General features: G+C 49.6%; 1 protein-coding gene across 1 annotated transcript; it reads left to right on the top strand.

Annotated features, from left to right (window-relative positions):
• The first annotated feature begins 1,666 nt into the window (after nt 1-1,666).
• On the top strand, nt 1,667-18,239 carry LOC116947156 (signal-induced proliferation-associated 1-like protein 2). Its single transcript, XM_032962599.2, has 7 exons — nt 1,667-2,738; nt 4,099-4,244; nt 7,371-7,571; nt 9,744-9,918; nt 15,177-15,280; nt 15,825-15,985; nt 17,016-18,239. The coding sequence occupies exons 1-7, from the start codon at nt 1,874-1,876 to the stop codon at nt 17,662-17,664; spliced, it is 2,301 nt and encodes a 766-aa protein (XP_032818490.2). The 5' UTR covers nt 1,667-1,873; the 3' UTR covers nt 17,665-18,239.
• Nucleotides 18,240-20,588: the final 2,349 nt, after the last annotated feature.

Here is a 20,588-nt window from a genome sequence, read left to right as displayed (position 1 = left end):
CACATAGAGACCCAGAGACTGACAGAGACAGACTCACATAGAGACCCAGAGACTCACAGAAACAGATTCACACAGAGACCCAGAGACTGACAGAGACAGACTCACATAGAGACCCAGAGACTCACAGAGACAGACTCACACAGAGACCGAGAGACTGACAGAAACATACTCACATAGAGACCCATAGACTCACAGACTCTTTTGTTCTTTCGGTAAAATTCACGTAGGTAGAAAATGAAATAATATTAAATTAAATAAATCACGACGTTGCGATCGCAACACAACCAATCCTCACCAGGTGGAACACCACAGCAAGAACAAATGTTGAAGTGGGCGAGATAGCTGCCTGTGGCAAGAAGTGCGTCTTTACTTTCTAGAGCGTCATATATTCTGGTGTAGTCCTTTAGTATTTTCTATATTGCGATCCATTCAAACACTGATAATCACTTCATTGTACATGTGGGCTTTCACGCTCAACATCATGTTTCATTATTAGTTTGTTTTTGGTTCGATAGATCATCGCGTAGAGTATGATGTATTCATTTTTACTGTAACCCTCCACCACCTTCCCCCGCACCTCCGTTTAGCACGGTTGGCTATGTACGGTGCAATAAAAGTTCAACATACGTTCAGAACCAATCAAATCAAGCTGGCACGTAGGTCCCAAAGCGGTCGTATTTTTCACCAAATACCGCAACTTTGAAAAGCAATCAAAATCGTGCATTGTTTTTCGACACACCGACCTGATAGAACATAACAGAAGCTTCTTCTTTGGTTCTTTCGGTAAAGTCACGTAGAATGAGAATAAAATAATAAATTGATAAAATAAAATAACGCAATAATATATTTTATCAATTTATTATTTTATTCTCATTCTACGTGACTTTACCGAAAGAACCAAAGAAGATGAATCCTTGCAGTCACGAAAGCTTTGAATCGAAATATAACAGAAGCTAATCCACGGATCCACTCTGCCGTTAACTTTAACGCTGACCGTGCGATTTCGTCCCTTGTAGAGGCGCGCAAGGAGAGGTGACGTCGCAGCGAGAATCGACACCCGGAGTGAGAGGTCGTCACGGCGGGCGGCAGGGCGTGCCAGCCCGCAGCAGCAGCAGCACCACCAGCAGCAGCAGCACCAGCAGCAGCAGCACTAGCAGAACCAGCAGCAGCACCAGCAGCAACAGCACCAGCAGCAGCACCAGCAGCAGCACCAGCAGCCGCAGCACCAGCAGCAGCAGCACTAGCAGAACCAGCAGCATCAGCAGCAGCAGCACCACCAGCAGCACCAGCAGCAGCACCAGCAGCAGCAGCACTAGCAGCAGCAGCACCAGCAGCAGCACTAGCAGAACCAGCAGCATCAGCAGCAGCACCAGCAGCAGCAGCAGCAGCACTAGCAGCAGCATCAGCAGCACCAGCAGCAGCACCAGCAGCAGCACTAGCAGAACCAGCATCAGCAGCATCAGCAGCAGAACCAGCAGCATCAGCAGCAGAAGCACCAGCACCAGCAGCACCAGCACCAGGACCTACTGGCAGCAGGGCCGAGGACTGGCGTCACAAGCCCCTCAATCTCCCGCAACACCATCCAGCAGCGGCAGCAGTGCAACGTCGCATCGCTGAGACGTGGCCACAGGCCTGCACAATCTCGATTGCAAACGGAATTTTAGTTTCGGGCAAGGTCATCCACTGCTTTTGTTCGTGAATTACGGCTTCCGAAACCGCAACATAAATGTCGAGGGCAAGCGTGAAAATGTACCATGCAATATTATAGTTTACGTGTCTGAAACACCTTGTTTGGGACACTATCTCTGTCCGTTATAACGCCTGCTGTTTTATCGTTGATTATGACTGTGCATCGCCTCGTAAGACTCCCAAGATGAATGAACACGCTCCGCTCAAGAGCTCCTCTCCTGCCAAGAAGGGTCTCCATCTCGGGCGATCGCTCAAGGGGAGCCTTGCCCAGGCTCCGTGCCCTCGCGACGCGGCCGACGGCGCTCAGCGCCCGGCGACCGTCTTCCCCGAGCCGCAGAGTCCCAAAGCGCGCTCCAGCGTCTCCGCGTGGCCTCCGGGCAAGGAGCCGCGGGCCAGCGATAAATCGGCGAAGACTCGCCTGAGCAAGTACAATTCGGACCCGAGCCACAACGCGGCCTTTCGGACAAAGCAGATTTCGCTCAAGAAAAAAATCCACGACTGCGGCTCCAAGTCGACGGAGAGCTCGCACAGGCCGGGCGCTGTGGAGGCCCAGGGGTCGGCCTGGGACGACGGGGCCGGAGTCTCGCCCGGCGCCTCCAGGCGATGCTTTGCCCACTACGACGTGCAGAGCATCCTGTTCAGGGCGGACGAGGACACGGACACGTCGTGCGGTCTGGCGGCGAGTCAGAACATGACGACGGGAGCCTCGGCGGCCTCTCAGCCGAGCAGCCCGCTCCTCAACAGGGAGCCCAACGCCACGTTCCCCCCCGCCGAGGAGGACGACGGCGGTGATGGCAAGAGCAACGACCTCCTGCTCAGCTGCACGAATTTCCTCAACGAGATCGGCCCCGAGGAGGAGAGGTGCGTCCACCTGTGCGGCGGCGGTGCGCCGTCGACAGCGTATCCCGGGTCGTGCCGCACGGACGCGAGCGTGGCGGTGCTGGAGCCCGAGTCGGAGTCCGGCCAGGAGCCCGAGCCGCAGTCGCCGTTCTGCATCGAGCACGAGGATGTGGGCGCCCGCTATTACAGGAAGTTCTTCTACCAAAAAGGTGCCTCCGGGGGAGGGCGCCTCCCGCGAGATGCTCGCGCGCGGCAGTGTTCTCGGCTTTTTTGTCGTTATCGGATTCGTTAGGAACTTCTCCCACCCCGAGCTATTCACCGTCAGGTGGATTTGCCTAGGGCTCTGTTGCTCCAGGCGTACGTGGACAAAGCAAAACCACAATAGATGCTGTTTTTTTGGGTGGGGGAGGGGGGGGTTATATCGCGTAAATATAAATGTGTCGTTCAACCCGCCACCACCCGACACAAACAATACGTAAGGTTTGTCACGTAAACAAAACGTGCCAATTGGTAACTAGCTCAGCACACACCGGTTGTGTGCTGGAGAGTAAACCCACTCCAATATTGACAATCTCACTGCTCATTACAACCAGCCTCATCGGGCGACAGCCAGATTTGTGGGGAAATCCTCCTGCTTCGGAGGATTCGTTTTGTTTACGTGACAATCCTGACTAATTGGCCATGGTGGCGAGTTTTCACGGCACATTGTTTATTTACGCGATCTAGCCAAAAGTAACCCCTCTATTGCGGTTAATATTGGTCGCGAAAGCCTCCTGCTACTACACGTTAAAGCCTCCTACTACTACTACTCCGTGTTACATCAAAACGTTGAGAGCCCCATGCAGCTCAAGGGGGCCATGGATTCATGACAAAAAACAACTAAGGGAGTCCACCAAATATCATCGCGGACCATAATCCCCCCCCCCCCCCCAAAAAAAAAAACCACGTGGTTTACCTCTCACGCTTCCGGGGCAGTGTGAAGTCATTTTCATTGTAATTAGCCAGTGCGTTTAACCCTCGTGGATTTGGCAAGGAAACGAACTGCGCACATCGCTGACCTCGTCAAGGAGCAATGAAGCCACCGTCTCTGCGCGAACTCCGGGACATTCTCGCAGCAGCGGCTTTTGCCTGCTGGCCCTCGAACTGAGACGCGCTTCTGTGGCCGTCGGGAACGTTCTTCTATCCGAAACCGCTGAGAGCTGTGCGCTTCTAAGTCGTCACCTAGATTTAAAACTCACTTGTACAGAACTGAATTTCTTGCGTGTGTAGTTTGTTGGTCTTACCCCCGCACCTCCGATCATCACGGTTGGCTACGTACGGCGCCAAAGAAGTTCACCGTAAATACGTATCAGCTGGGCGCGTGGGGGCGGGGGGGAGGATCTCGCACAGTTGACAAGGTGTGTGTCTCGGTCACACCGGGCCTCCGTGGTGTCTCACAACCATGCATGTCAAATGCCATGCATTGCCCCCTTGTATGTATCTGTTGTTGGCAATAGCCGTGTAGCCTCGCTGTCTGACACTTGTGCTGATGTCCCCCCCCCCCCCCCACACGTGTTGTGTGTCCTTCAGAGCACCAGAACTACGTGGGAGTGAGCGAGCGCCTGGGCCCCGTGGTTGTCAGCCTGCTGCGGGAGCAGATCGCCAGCGGCGAGGATGTGAGCAGCCCGCAGGCGACGCCGCAATTCCTCTACCGCGTCATCGTCAGGAGAAGCCAGGTGAGGTCACGTGGCCACCGTGCGGTTTCACCTTCACGTCGCAAGGCTGTCTTGTGTGCATAGTGTGTGTGTGTATATATAGTGTGTGTATAGTGTGTGTGTGTATAGTGTGTGTGCATAATGTGTGCGTGTGTGCATAGTGTGTGTGTGTAGTGTGTGTGCATAGTGTGTGTATGTGTGTGTGCATAGTGTGTGTAGTGTGTGTGTGCATAGTGTGTGTGTAGTGTGTGTGTGTATGTGCATAGTTTGTGTGTATAGTGTGTGTGCGCATAGTGTGTGTGTATAGTGTGTGTGTATGTGCATAGTGTGTGTAGTGTGTGTGCATGTGTGTATGTGTGTGTGTGCATAGTGTGTGTGTGTGCATAGTGTGTGTAGTGTGTGTGTGTGCATAGTGTGTGTGTGTATGTGTGTGTGCATAGTGTGTGTGTGTGCATAGTGTGTATGTGCATAGTGTGTGTATAGTGTGTGTGTGTGCATAGTGTGTGTGTGTATATAGTGTGTGTGTGTGCATAGTGTGTGTATAGTGTGTGTATGTGTGTGTGCATAGTGTGTGTGTGTATATAGTGTGTGTGTGTGCATTGTGTGTCCGCCCAGGATCGCAGATTTATTCTCCGTGTTCGGATTAAGTTCAGCCAATGAACTTAGAAGCGAGCTGCTTCTCCACCGAGCCGCACTTGAATGACTCCGGGAGCCACGTGCGACTCATGAGCCACGGTCTGGCCACCTCTACCCGATACGCCAACAAACGTGCCAACGTTGCAGCAACGTTGGTACGTTATTGGAACCGCTGGGCCAACGCTATCCCAACGTTGGCTCAACGATGCTATGTTTAAACTTGATTTGAAGCTGTCGTGACTGCAGGAATTAATCTTTGGTTCTTTCGGTAAAGTCACGTAGAAAGAAAATAAATTAAATAATAGTGTACGACGTTTCGACTGCAACACAAGCAACCGTCATCAGGTAGAACTACATTTGAGAGAAAGACAAAACACAGACACGGAGACACACAGACAGACACACAAGCAGAGAGAGACAACACAGACACACACAGAAAGAGAGATACACAACATAGACACAGAGACCCAATGCCTCTGTGTCGATGCTATGTTTACCGAGCGCATTAACTTCGCTATATTAATCAAACTCCCCTTAGAGACAATGCATGCTCTCCCCAATAGAGTGCCTTACGTACGTCATCACATTGCCTCTGGGCATGCGTGAAAATGACATTCGTGGATGCTACAATTTAACACTGTAATACAACTCATTTGCGTTGGCAATTGTGCACAATCACAAATAAGAAAAGACTCAACACGTCGATAAAGAACACATTTGTGCTCTGAAGGACCATTGTCCAAAAACTCAAGAGGCCAGGAACAAACAGCTGTCACGAACAATTTTTATTTTTATTTTAACAGGTAAAGCCCACTGAGCTATGAGGCATTTTGCTAGACGTGACCTTGCCACACACGATAGCTCATTCACGTGGCTTACATCATTATCATATGTGGGAATTTATAGGTGCAGCCAAATAATCTAAGCGCATGTTGTTTATAAATGTGGAGTAAAATCCACGAGACCTCCAAATATACAGCAGGCGTCAGTGTCGGGATGGAGCCCACGAGGCGTTGTGTACGAGGCGAAGAAGATCACAACTTAGTTATTTTATCAGAGCTTGAGGGAGTGGTGCAGGGGAGGGAATAGACGATGGGAGGGAATTTCAAAGTCGAGCAGCACGAGAGAATCACCAATTCCACATCCACTGCCATGGGCATGTGGGGTCTCACGGTGACGAGATGTTAAATTCCTTGCTTGGTATACAAGGAGGTCGTGGGTTCGATCCCAACATTTACGCCTGCTGTGTATTTGGAGTTTGCGTGTCTCTCTCCCCGTGGTCGCGTGGATTTTTCTCCGGGTCCTCCGGTTTTTCCCTCCACATTTAGAATCAACGTCAGGCGTTTAGAGTATTTGTCTACTGTACATTTCCCCATGATGCTAAGCCGCTTCGTTGAGCTATCATTTGTTGTGGCCAGGTCGTTTCTGAAAATGAGCTACCCAGCTCAGTGGGGGCCTTACCTGGGAAAAATAAAACGTTTAGTCTAATGGCACTGACCGTTTGTGATTTGTTTTACTTGTTTAACATTTTTGTTAAATAAAAAAATAATTGCATATTTAATCACAAGTTTTATTTAAAACATGTTGCAATGAGTAGGCACTTCCTCAAGGCCGCGCGCGACTGGTGGGTTGAAGAAATTCCTGATTTTTTTTGTGTTACATCGAGGAACGGATATGTGCAGATGACATATCATCCGCTCATTTTAATTTGTTATTGATATTCTCTCCCCAACGACGCGAATGATGCTTTTTCTTTATGTATTTCTCATCTTATGTTAACAGAGACTAAACAGCGGTACAACGGTATGGCTGTGATAATGATGGTGGTGGAGACGAGGTGAATGAAATAGACGAGGAAGCAACGGGGGCGAATCTGCGATGATGCGTGACATCGGTGACAGCGACGTTGATGACAGTGAATGATGATGGACGGATTGAATGAACGGGGTTAATGAGTGACAGCCGTGTAGCGAGAATATGGTGGTGGTGGTGGTGGTTATGAGAGGCGGAGATTAAAGGGGGCGGGGGGGGGGTGAGCTAGTGAACAATAAGAATGCGTTTTGAGTGAGGGGTGGAAACTTCGTGAGCGAAGGTGACTGCTTCATGTGGAGGGGGAAGTTTGTTGCAAGAAGAGAGAGCGAAACCGTGGATCGAGCATAAACACAGAACCAGACGGACATCGATAACTAGGCAACGATAAACAAACAACAACAACAAACTCTTTGGTTCTTCAGTAAAGTCACGTAGAAAGAAATTAAAATAAATAATAATTAGAATACGACGTTTCGATTGCAACACAAGCAACCATCATCAGGTACGAATGAATGAAAAAAAACAACACACATTGTCAACTTGTAAATATAATGCACCACAACAGAGAGAGTCGGCCAACGCAACAAAGCTTCGAATCTAGTGAGAACAACAAAGAAACACCAACACCAACAACAACGCTAACACGTTCGGCCAATGTGTCTGACGTGACCACGCACGCATTGCCTCGTCCCCCCGCAGCTATACACGCTGCGCGGCGCGGTGATGGAGGAGGCGGTCGCGAGCGCGGCGCGGCACGGGACGCCGCGCGGACTGCCCGCGCGCGACGTGCTGGAGGCGACCCTGCCCGAGCTGCACGCCCAGCAGGGCCTCCGTGGCCTCAAGCTCGCGGCCAACACCCACAAGCTGGCCGACAGCCTGCTGCGGATCGACGAGCAGGAGGTGAGAGGTGGAGGGTGGGGGGAGGTGGGGGGTCACAGCGCGGGTGTCCACACTCAAAGCTTAAGTGTGTGGTTCTCTACTGTCTCTCTGTCTGTGTGTCCTCGTGTTGTTGCAAAATAGTTCACTACTTTAGCCCACCCACCGGTGGGTGGGCTAAAGTAGTGAACTATTTTGTCTTTTGTCAACGTGACACTTTTTTGCTGATTGGCAATGTGTCGGGTGGTGGAGGGTTACGACACATTTATAAATAACGCGATCTAACCCAAAAACCTTTATTATGAATAATGTTGGTCGCGAAAGCCTACTACGTGTTAAACTGCTCTATCATTTCCTGTAGTCACGAAAGCTCCAAATCTCTCATTGACATGCTAATTTCTCTACCTTCTCTCTCTCTGCCCCCCTCTCTCTCTGTGTGTCTCTGTAAGTTGTCTCTCTGTGTGTGCCTATGTGTCTGTCTCTCTCTGTGTGTCTCTGTAAGTTGTCTCTCTCTGCTTATGTGTCTCTCTCTGTGTGTCTCTGTAAGTTGTCTCTCTGTGTGTGCCGATGTGTGTCTCTCTCTGTGTGTCTCTGTAAGTTGTCTCTCTCTGTGTGTCTCTGTGTTGAACGGGGTTAATGAGTGACATGTGTCTCTCTCTGTGTCTCTGTAAGTTGTCTCTCTGTGTGTGCCTATGTGTGTGTCTCTTTCTGTGTGTCTCTGTAAGTTGTCTCTCTGTGTGCCTATGTGTGTGTCTCTCTCTGTGTGTCTCTGTTAGTTGTCTCTCTGTGTGTGCCTATGTGTGTGTCTCTTTCTGTGTGTCTCTGTAAGTTGTCTCTCTGTGTGCCTATGTGTGTGTCTCTCTCTGTGTGTCTCTGTAAGTTGTCTCTCTGTGTGTGCCTATGTGTGTCTCTCTCTCTGTGTGTCTCTGTAAGTTGTCTCTCTCTGTGTGTCTCTGTGTTATCTCTCTCTGCTTATGTGTCTCTCTCTGTGTGTCTCCGTGTCTGTGTTTTGTCTCTCTCTCAAATTGAGCAATCTTTGGAATCACGTATTCAACCAGGTAGGGTGTTGACTGTTATGTTAGCCGACTCTCTGTGCTGTGTTGCATTATATTTCTAAGTTTAATAGGTTTGTTTTCTCTTTCATTTGTACCTGATGATGATTGCTTGTGTTGCAATCCAAACGTCGTATGCTATTATTTAATTTATTTTTCTTTCTACGTGACTTTACCGAAAGATTCAAAGAGTAAGACTCAAAGCTACGAACTGTATTGGGGTGACGGAACATTTTACATCACGGGGCCTCCATTGCCAGTACCAAAATATGATAATAGGTTTTTACCCTTTTATCTGGCAACAGAACAGGTGTTAAGGTGTTAAAACACCAAACTGAAACCTTTTAACAAGGAATCATGTCTACATTAACCACAATGATTGTGGCAGGAACCTTACTAGTTTGGCTGCGTCGTGCGGTGGCGAGTTTGACGACACATTTATATTTACGCGATCTAACCGAACGAAAAATTACCTGTATTGTGGATATTGGTAGCGAAAGCCTACGTGTCTAAACTTAAAACTAAAGGAGTTTCACACGAAGTAGGCTTTGGCGACCAATATTATACATAATGGGGAGGTTTTTTTGCGGGGTTAGATCGCGTAAATATACAATGTGCCGTTAAAACCCGCCACTACGGCCAATTAGTAAGGGTTCTAGTAGCTACATGTGTAGTAGCTGCATGTGTAGTAGCTGCATGTGTAGTAGCTGCATGCGTAGTAGCTGCATATGTAGTAGCTACATATGTAGTAGCTACACGTGTAGTAGTAGCTACATATGTAGTAGCTGCATGTGTAGTTGCTACACATGCTACGGGCTCCGCACTTTCAAGGACCCCCCGCGCTAAACGCTTTCAAGCTATCGATTCCGGTTAAGTGATTCTGCACTTGCTCTATTACTATAGTACTATACCACCTTCAACTTTTATGAACGACTGGGTGTTTAAGGTTAGCGATTTGTCGTATTATCTGTCTGTATAGCAAATGAAAAAATACAATTACTTTACTATGCAAGTAAAAAAAATGTACGTGTTTTAATATTTCCATGTTTTTTTTTTATTTAGGGCCCCCCCCTTAATAACGTACGCAACTAGCTTAGTCCGGCACTACGCGTGTGGTCACCCTCGCTCTTTTGTCTTCACCCAGCTGTGCTCGCAGCTCAAGGTGGGCATCATGTACTGCCGGGCCGGGCAGAGCAGTGAGGATGAGATGTACAACAACGAAGATGCTGGCCCGGCCCTCACCGAGTTCCTGCACCTGCTGGGGGACTGCGTCCGTCTCAAGGGCTTCAACAAGTTCCGAGCCCAGCTCGACAACAAGAGTGAGACGGACGGACGGACGGGCGGGCGGAGACGCCTTACAACAATTTTGCCGTTACCCTCTCTAGGAACAAAAGCAGGAGATGTTAAGTACCGCCTCTTGGCGTGCTCTGGTCTAACACCGTTTGAGACGAGGCTCAAAAGAAAGCTGTCTCTGGTGTGGACCAATCAGCTTCAAGGACAATGCATATGTCATCAGAGTCGTTTTTTGTTTGCATTCTGACCACAAGTATTGTGGTTAATGCAGTAACATGATTCCTTGTAAAAAAAAAAAGGTTTAAGTTTTGTTGCCAGAAAAAAATGTGTAAAAACCCTATTCCTATCGGCGTTAAGATGTTACAACACCAAACAGAAGCCTTTTTGTGAGGAATCCTGTCTGCATTAGCCGCACATACTCTGTGGTGCACATGCAAAGAAAAAACACGCTCTGGTAATATGATGCATCGTCTTTGAAATTGAGACCAGAGGACGCCAAAAGGCGAACAGCACAAAGACAATGCCACTATCAGGGCATTCATAGCTCGGGGCGAGCAGCTACATCACGGGACCAATTATTATATTTTGATACTGGCAAGAACGGTCCCATGAGAGACGCCGTAACGTGCACAGGGATTTTGTCGGAGACCGATGACGTTACGAACCCAAACGCCATCGACTCCTCTTGCTCTCTGTCTCTCTCTCTGGATCGTGTGGTCTTAAGTGAAGTGCGCGTCGTACGTTTTCATTTCTGTATTTGGCTGAGTCGGGTGGAGGAGGGTTTGGGGGGGGCGGGTTGGGTTAATGACACACGTTCATTGGCACCGCATTCACGCGATCTGAGCCAAACAACAAAAAAATCTATCGTGTCACTCGCGGGTGTAGACGCGTGCCTTTGCCTGCAGCGTCGTTACGGCGCCATTCAGTAAAAAAAAGGTCCTGTGATCTGTGTCAATATAAAGCCAATACTCATGCCTCCATCACATCCCGAATCGATCCGCGCAGCACACACACTCGGCACACCGGCACTCCTCTTACCCGCTTACGGTGATCCTCGCAGCGGCAGCGAGCGGTCAAATCTCTCGCAGCGGCAGCTCCGGTCAAATCCCTCGCGGCGGCAGCGAGCGGCTTCTGGCTGGGCCATCGAACAAAGGTGGTCACCGCATCGCGCGGCGCTTTCAGATGCGCTTCTGCGGCCGTCTGGAATGCTCTTCCTTCTCGATATCGGGAAGCTACTGGAACTGTGCACTTTTAAACAATCTCGATTGAAAACATTTCTTTAGAACCGCTTTTAGTTCTTTTAGTTTGTTGCCTTTCCCTCGCACCTCCGATCGGCACGGCTGGCTACGTATGGTGCGGAAGAAGTTCAACATACACACGACGATTCCTGCAGTCCTCCGTGTCAAAAATGCCGACGAGTCGCTCAGAGGTGGCAGAAAACACACCGTGTTTGTGTACTAAAAGGACAGATAACGGGTGTCGAGTTGGAAAATAAATCGGATTATATATGTGTTACACCGCGCATACTGGTGATGTTGTAGCTGATAAGGGTGATTATGATGATGATTTCCATCATACTGTTGCTGCTGCACGTAGGGGATGATAGCACAGCAAGTAGGTTTTGTAGCCCATTAAGTAATAATCTCCGTAGTTACGCTAAATGGGAGATGTCCCACAGTGGCCATCGTATGGGTAGAGCAGGCCCCGTCGTTGGTAATGTAGACATCTGTGGTGGACTATTAATGTGTACACAACGCGTGTCTCAATGCGGTGACTTCCTGAAGAGGTCTGTAGGGTACACTGAGTGAGGCTCTCCTGGAATACATTATTGTCAGCACTCATGGTCATCACCATAATTCGCATCATCATCATTAGCAACGTTATTATCTAAATAATCAACATCACATATCATGGGACCTTGTTTTGCCAGTATCAAAGTGTGAAAAATAAGAATCGGTTTTCACCTTTTCTGACAATAAAACAGGTGTTAAGATGTTCAAACACAAAATAGAAACCCTTTGCAAGACATCATTAACCGCACACAGTAATTGTGGTGAACGTGCAAACAAACATGCTCTGATCATACATGTGTAGTGGCGTGAATAACTATAAGAGAGCTTCTCTGAGTTTTTATTTAATAATGGTTCCTTAACACAGAGGGGTAGCGGCCCCTCACACCCGATACACTAAGGAGGTAGCCACTCCGGACTCTTACGCCTCTCACTGGCTAATCTACGAGTCCTCCTTGAGTGAAGCTTGGGTCTTCACTGGGTATAGCTCGAGCCAGCCCTAGCCAGGGGTATGGCCCTGCCCTTGGGGCAGGAGACTTCTTCTTGTCTTCACTGGTTATAGCTCGAGCCAGCCCTAGCCAGGGGTATGGCCCTGCCCTTGGGGCAGGAGACTTCTTCTTGTCTTCACTGGTTATAGCTCAAGCCAGCCCTAGCCAGGGGTATGACCCTGCCCTTGGGGCAGGAGACTTCTTCTTGTCTTCAGCTGGACGACGACTGCCGGGACCCTTCAGAGGTCCGGCTTTTATACAGGGCCCCGGCCACGCCTTCCTTCCAGAATCTTCTAGCAGGACCTGGAGGTGATGTCATTCCCCAGGCCCCTCCTGGGGTCTGAGGTCTGTATACCGTTCCATCGGGGTTACCGTTGAGCCCTGTGGGCCATAGTCCTTGAACACTGGAGCCCAGCCCCTCTTCTGCCTCCTATTGGCACATAACCGGTACTACTGGCTAACTGCGTGAAGATAGCGCATCTACGTCTTATAATACCTCTACACATGCACTGTCTTTGCAACTGATTGGCCTGCGCCCAGAGACAGCCATTCACAGCGATTCTCACAACCATGCTCATAAACGCCATCATCATCGTCGCTGTCAAAGTCACCTTCGCCGTCGGCATTTTCAATCTCCCGTCGTACGGGACACCGTCTCGCCGCATTTGACCCCTGACCCCCCCCCAAAATGTTCTGCGAGCGAAACGATTCTGAAAAACGCTCGGCGAATATATTCCAGGAAGCCAGCGGAAAATCCGCAGGCCACGGGGCAAAGCCGCAGCAGACTCGTCGCTCAGCTTCGGGGCACAGGAGAGGCCCAGTTCATCGTTGTTCATTTTTATTTTTTAGTTATGGCCACGTAACGCCGAAAGACCCCCAAAAAACTAAAATAAATTTTTGAATAATAATTGGCTGCGGGAAAAAATAAACCTAGGTCGAGGCTCCGTTCCTGGAGTGATCGGGCTTTTGTCAGTGCAGCTCCAAAACTATGGAACGTGTTGACCCCTGACAATAAGACAATTAGAAGCTTTAGAGCTACTTAAATCTGCCCCTGGAAACTCACATTTTTAAAGTGGCCTTTCCCCCCCCCCACCCCCTATAGATTCGGTCGCCTTACCGCTGGCTCTGTGTTTTTTCCCTGTGTTCCATACACGGCGCCATCGGGATCCTTGGATTGAAATGCGCCTTACGAACGTAAATTATTATTACGATGATGACGAGGAGATTCTGTCTTGCACAAAGGCGGGAGCTCAGTTACGTGTGCGGTGCACGAGGGAGTCGGCTCCGTTTGAGTCGATGGTAAACTGGCACGATCAGCATCGGTTGGCCACTGCGTACGGTGCGAAAGAAGTTCAACATACAAACACGCGGGGCAAGATGCACAGAGTGAACACGGCGAGTTAAAAAAGACACGAGATCATAATTTATACATTTCAAATTGTATCCGCTCGCTCTCGTACAGAGAGAGAGAACGACCGAGAGGCACCAGGAGGCGTCACCGATAACAAGACGGTGGGGTGAGGATCGATTTTAAACTCTGTAATGGTGACCGGTAGCCAAGAGATGGGATTCCAAAAAAGAGAATCAGCAGGATTTGTTTACCGTACACACACAAACTGCTTATGCATCGCAATTTACAAATATTCTTTTGGCAATAACATCCCACCAAAATATATATTATTTTCACGTGCGTTGCATGTTCCATTAAACCCAACAAAAAAAGTTATAATTCTCAGTTCCTGTTGTGGAGACTACCCATGAACTGTCGGCGTGTTCCTGGAAGCTGCGCGGTACAGGAAACGACTTGAACGTATAGCACGATTTAGAGAGCGTTGTGTGTGGGGCCTGCGGAGGCAAGGAGGCCGCCCCCCTCTTCATCTGTAAGAGGAAGAGGAAAAAATCATCTCATGACGTGTCGCTGGCCTGACATTGCACATAAGTGGAATTAATTTCATCGCATTTTAAATAGGAGTTACAACAGGAGGATGTCTGCACACATCTGGCTGTCGCCTGATGAAGCTAGTTGTAATTACTGACAAAACGTCGTACTCGGATTTAAAATGTTGTGGATTTGCTCTCCAACACACCGGTTAGTGCTGTTTACGTGACAACCCTTACTAGTTGGCTGTGTCGGGTGGTGACGGGTTCAACGTCACATTTATATTTATGCGATCTAACCCCAAAAAAATTACCTCTATTATGGAGGAGTTAAAAGCATGGTTACGTTTGAATTTCAGCATCATTTACAAACTCAGGCGCATGCTCTTCTGCAGCGTGTCATCTTAGCGGGGCAGTGGTGGCTATGCAACGCCTGCAATCCAACCCTGTGGAGGGGAGGGTTAGTGGATCACACGAATGTTGTGAAACTCCCTTGTCATTGGCGTCGAGCAAGTGTCGTAGAAGGCTGCCTCTGGTGTAGGCCAATCGGTCTCAAAGACAGCGCGTATATTGTCAGAGCACGTTTTGTTTTCATGCTCACCGCAAGTGCTGTGTGTGGTTAATGCAGACTTGATCCCTTGCAAACGGTAACTGTTTGGTGTTTGAACGTCTTAACATGTGTTTTATTGCCAGAAAGGGTAAAACCTATTCTTATTTTTCATAATGTCATACCCTGGCTCGTCAGGAGATGGCCGTACAGCGAAACAATGTGGACTCCACCCGTTTCGTCTGTGTGGGATAGAGCGTTTCCCCCTCGCCCGTGTGCGTTTTCTCCTGGTGCTCCGGTTTCAACCCACGTGTGACCACTTTTTAATTGGCCGATACCATCTCAATGTATAGCGGACCGCAGGCCTTGGGCAATTGTTGGTGCCTGCTCAGCACGCGGCCGCTGCTGCCTCCCCGCTCGTCTGCGGTTCGTCCTCGCGCCTCCCAGTCGTTCTCTCTCTACGAGAGCGAGCGAACGCTGCGCGGCGCATTGCAAGTTGAACATTGCTCGTTGTTGTCTCGACGGGAGTTACTTAACAGCGTGTTCTTTTGTCTCACTCTGTGCATCTTGTCCTCGTCCAGTGGACTCCACGGGAACGCACTCGCTCTACACCACCTTCCAGGGCTACGAGATCATGTTCCACGTGTCCACCATGCTGCCGTACATGCCCAACGATCGTCAGCAGGTACGGGGCACGAGAGACGAACAGGGACAGTGGGCAGCAGTTGTGCCACTGGGGTTGCCGCAACCATAATTGTTTTACGACACGAAATCGAGTTTCACGAATACGACGATTAACGCGATGTCAGTGTCACGATGTTGCCGGACAATCTCCAGCGAAACGTGGCGCAAAAATTGTCAACATTTTGCATGAATTTCAACACTCTGGTGTGCTGATAAACCAAATCAATTGGCGTATTTGTCCACGTGACAAATGGATTTGATTGGCAATGCCGGATGCTGGAGGGTTATTGTTATCATTATATATATAAAAAAAAATGCGATTATGCCTACACGACCTAACCCACAAGAAATTAATTATGAATCATGTATTTCACAGTTTTATATTATTATCGTGCGCGTTGCTGTATGTTCGGTATGACAGAAAAAAATGACGTGAGAGTTCTTCAACCGTAGCTCAGTGGAGCCGGCCACACATGAGTGCCGCTGTAAAAACGGCGTCCTCCGGAATCTCGCCTGACGACGATCGCGGTTCGGCCCGCTCGCAGGTGCTCAGGAAGCGGCACATCGGCAACGACATCGTCACCGTCATCTTCCAGGAGCCCGGCTCCCTGCCCTTCACGGCGCGCTGCGTCCGCTCCCAGTTCCAGCACGTGTTCATCGTGGTGCGCGTCGTGACGGAGCCTGGCGAGCCGGCCGGCTCGTACAGGTGCTGCCTCCCACGCCGTCCCCACCACCACCACCAACCCCCCCCCCACCCCCCCCCGACGATGAGGAGCGAGCGCCGTGGAAAGTGCCACGTGGTGGTTTCACGCTCAGCGTGGGAGGTTTCATTTCCTTCTTTCTTCCATCCGAATTGTTCTCCCCTTTGCCGTGAGGCTGCTGCGTGAATCGGCCTTCGGAGCGTGCGTGAGCGGAAGTTGAGGAGCTGGTGTTGAAATAATAAATAATAATGGCGCCACGGTGGCTAGGAGATGTTAACTACCTCGCCTGGTATACAGGAGGTCGTGGAGTTCGATCCCTACCCCTGATGCCTGCTGCTGCTGTATATTTGAAGTGTGCGTGTTCTCCCCGTGTTTTGCGTGAATTTGTATCCGGGTCCTCTGGCTTTTCCCTCCGCAATTTAGAGTCAACGTGACGAGTTTAGATTGTTTGTCTGCTTTCAATTTCCGCACAAGCCACTCCGTTGACCTATCCATTTGTGATGGCCAGGTCGCTTCTGAAAAAAAGATGCATAGCTCAGTGGGCCTTACCTGGTAAAATAAAAATAGTTTTGGTTTAATGACCACGCTACAATCGCCAGTGACGCGACCTTATATCAAATAGATATATATTAGGCTAACGTTTTAGGCAATGGTCCTTCTACACAGATAGGTTAAGCCATTTAGAGATATTTTGAATGTGGGATAAAATGTATCAAAATAAAAGCTGGGAGTGAAATAATACACGTTTACTGTACAAGCCTGGCAAGCGTTGTGGGATGCATCATTTAATTGAACTTAAAATTATTACATGGCGAAATTGTTAGCGTTCATTGCGAAAAGCACGGTTTTCATACTTTTTTTAAAACAAAATCCGCGCGATGGAAAAACAATTTCCTTCCTCCCAACCCAGTTCAAACTTCCCACCGCAGCCTCCTGCACTCCCCAGCCACCGAAACCTCATACCCCGTCGAAAGTTATACCGCTCTCTCTCTCTCTCTCTGCGGCGCGTTACCTTCCCGCTCCGCCCCCTCTCAGGGTCGCCGTCTCCCGCTCGAAGGGCGTCCCCGCGTTCGGGCCGCAGCTGCCCCAAGGCGGCTCGTTCCGCGACCCGTCCGTCTTCCGCGCGTTCCTCCTCACCAAGATCGTCAACGCGGAGAAGGCTGCGCACAAGTGCGAGAAGTTCCACGCCATGGCGACGCGCGCCCGGCACGAGAGCCTCCGCGAGCTGGCCGAGAAGTCGGTGACGACGACGGCGCTGGACGCCAACACGCGCTTCGCCTTCCCGCTCAACCCGTGGCGCAAGGAGAAGCTGCTGCCCAGGCCCCGTGCCGAGCTGCTCAGCAGAGGGGCCCTGGTGTGGGACGTCCTCGCACGCGACTTCTGCTCCTCGTGCGCCGATGACGAGGACTGCGACGACGTGCCGTGCTTCCTGGCGCTGTCCGCCTCGAGCCTGGTGCTGGTGGAGAAGGCCTCCGGGCGGGTGGTGTTCCACCGTGCCATCGCCCAAGTGCTGGGTTGGACCCCTGGCCAGCGCTCGCTCAGGATCGAGTTCGAGGAAGGGGGATCTCTGCGCTTGGCCAGCTCGCAGAAGTACTGCGATGAGATCTCGGGAATCGTTCAAAGACTGGAGGTATTGTGCACTCCCCTGAGGTCCTACGGCAACCAGTCCGTACAGCAAGGGTGAATGAACGATGCAAATTCGTGTGGCTACTCAGTTACTCGGTTCACCTGCTCATCGACAATTTTTTTCCCCCCATATGAAATCACATTTTTACATTGCATTTGAAAATACATGTTACACATTCCACAACTATGTTTTTTTCGTTATAATAATCACGATTACAAAGCTGTGCACATTGATAACCGTACAGGGATTAAACCTTCTCAATGGTGCTTTGCGGTTGCTTTGGTAATGTGTAGAGGACCTCTGGACAGTGAAACTAAACAGGCGCAGGAGCCGAGTGCAGTTTATGAACATCGCTCCGCTCTAGAGTTACAAATGCAACGTCACGATCGGTACATTTATCAACCCACCTCTGATGGCTCATGCATCCTGAATGAGTGGTTAAAGTAAACTTTCGTAATTGTATTTATCAGCAAGATATTGTGCAGCCTAACCCGACAATACTGTATTTTTGTATAACAATATAATTTTGTGAAAATATGTATCGCCGTCTATTTAACCCATATACGCCTCGCAATTTGTAACGTTCCTATGTCAGGGGAACTCTTCTGGTGAATAAAGCAATTTTTATCAGAGCGTGCACGGTAAAATTCCATTACTCCGCAAACTCCGGCACAAGAAGCGTGCATGTGCAATTGCAACATCAGTAACATTAACACGTCGGCTTTCACGACCAATGTTACGATTCACGAATGATTGCTGGGTCAGATAGTCCGCACCCAATTGTTAAAGTGGCTCTCCAATAGGCCGGCGTGCGGAAGAATAATAAAATGGCACGTTTGTTCACGCGGCGACTCTATTTATTTGACCGTGTCGGGTGGAGGAGGGTGTACGACATACATCGGCGTGTCACCCGCGCGGCCATCGGCCCCGACGTTGAACTTCTTTCGCACCGCTCGCAGCCAACCGTGGTGCTAATCGGAGGTGCGGGGGAACGGCAGCAAACTAAACGCGCAAAAAAATATTCGAATGCCTTGGTGTCCTTGACTGCAGCACGGGGCAGAAGAGCTGCCCGGGTGAAAGCCCACGGTGGAATCGTAGACGCAAAGGGTATGAGACGTGGCACCCCCCCCCCCCCCCCCCCCCCCGCTGGTAAAATACAGCGATTGCTGAGTAAACAGAACTTCCACGTGTCCCCCACAGGAGTGGCGAAGTGAACACTAATGACACGTCCGTCATCTGGGCACGGGAGACTCTGTTGCTTCATCTGTCCCACGTACAGTTGTGGGTGGCATGAGCTCAACTCGCTTATTAAAGCTGCATCTGTTGGTACGATGCGTTCATTAATGTGTATGAGTGTATGGCACACACAGCGAGGATGTGATTTCTGTCTGTCTGTTGTTTACGCGAAGCAGTGGTAGTTTCTGCGACTCACCTTCTGACCCAAACAGAAGACACCACTCAAGTGCTGGCAAAAGAGCTGTTTCTCATACAGGTACAATGGAACTCCTCCTCCGACATTCAGTTGAGAGACAGCGATATAGTTGCACGTGATATGGTCCATGAAGAACACACCTGCCGTGTACAATCTCGTATCTGCCACATACATTGTCAATGCTAAACTGTCGTGCCTACAAGTGTATAACTCTGTATAACTGGACAGAGATGCCAGTGCACGGTGTGAGCTGCCAGAATGGATGTGTATGAAAGGTTAAGTTCGTGCTCACAACCCATTGGTATTATACAAATGTAAAACATTTATATATAATCTATTTTTTTTCATAGTTCCCACTAAGGTCAGCTCTGAAGCCGACCTGAGTGACTTTAAAACGAATTCGAGTGTACGGTGCACTGTGCACAATCGCCGCATTGCACGCATGTCACGCGTACGCACGCTTCGAAAATCCATTCCTCGCACGGGCTAAACCCCGCGACCGTCACGTTACCCGCAACTCGTGGTACCCCTTCATGAGAGGAGACATTCTTGTGCGCTGCGCCTCTCCTCACTCGTCCGTCACGATGAGAGAAAAGAATCACAGAGACGTTTCTGCTGTCTTATTGTATCTACATTTTGTCAATTCAGGATCGTCCTCCCATTGGTTGCATCTGCGACGGGGAAAAAAAAAGAGTTCAAATTCAGTGGGTGAGCTGCACACAATTCGGGCTGTCTCGCACGATGGGAAATATACATTTGGCACGTGGTGGCATGTGTGTATACGGCATGAAATGTGTGTATACGGCATGACATGTGTGTATATTGCACGACGCAACTACGGATATCGGAATGAGTCACAGCATGACTGGACCCAGCGAATAACAGAAGTCTTGTGATGGGAGGCGTTGCAGTTTATGCAACCATAATAAAGGTTTTATTTTTTTTGGGTGAGATCGCGTGAATTTAAAATGTTGTCGTGAAACCCACCACCACCCGACACAGCCAATTCGTGAGATTTGTCACGTAAAGCAAAACGTGGGCCAATACGTGGGCCAATACTTTACATTTACAATTCGAGTTACAATCAGCTTCGTCGAGGTGATTAGCCAGAAGTGTGAAGAAGTCTTCCTGTTTGGCCCTTAAATCGAGGAGTAAATGTGGTGCCATCACCATTAGCCTATCAGATGCAGAGACGAGACGGGGGGGGGGGTCAATGTAGTCACGTAAATGACTATGGATCGTTGTTAAGCTGAGAATATGCATTTTATTCAGGCATGTATATTTAAGAGGGTGGATTCCCTCTATGCGTTTAAATTAAACATGTCGCCATGCATGCGATGTAAGCGTAGAGACTGCAGATGGGCAAGGCCTACGGATCCGTCTGACGTATGTTGTCCGTGAATCCTCTCGTCTTTAACAGCCGAGAGGACTTCTACTCTTCACAGTACAGTGCAGCATTATTGGCGAATGTTCTCCGTCATAACGAGGGCTTTATTTCAGCCGGCTCTCTCTGGGTCAGCGACCTAAAGAATCTCTACACACCTGGCAC

Source organism: Petromyzon marinus, chromosome 29, assembly GCF_048934315.1.
Source record: "Petromyzon marinus isolate PM22_M1 ecotype Great Lakes invasive population chromosome 29, UKy_Petmar_22M1.pri1.0, whole genome shotgun sequence".
Lineage (NCBI taxonomy): Eukaryota > Metazoa > Chordata > Hyperoartia > Petromyzontiformes > Petromyzontidae > Petromyzon > Petromyzon marinus.
Note: the sequence above shows the minus strand (reverse complement) of the source record. Positions and strands in the feature narration are given on the sequence as shown.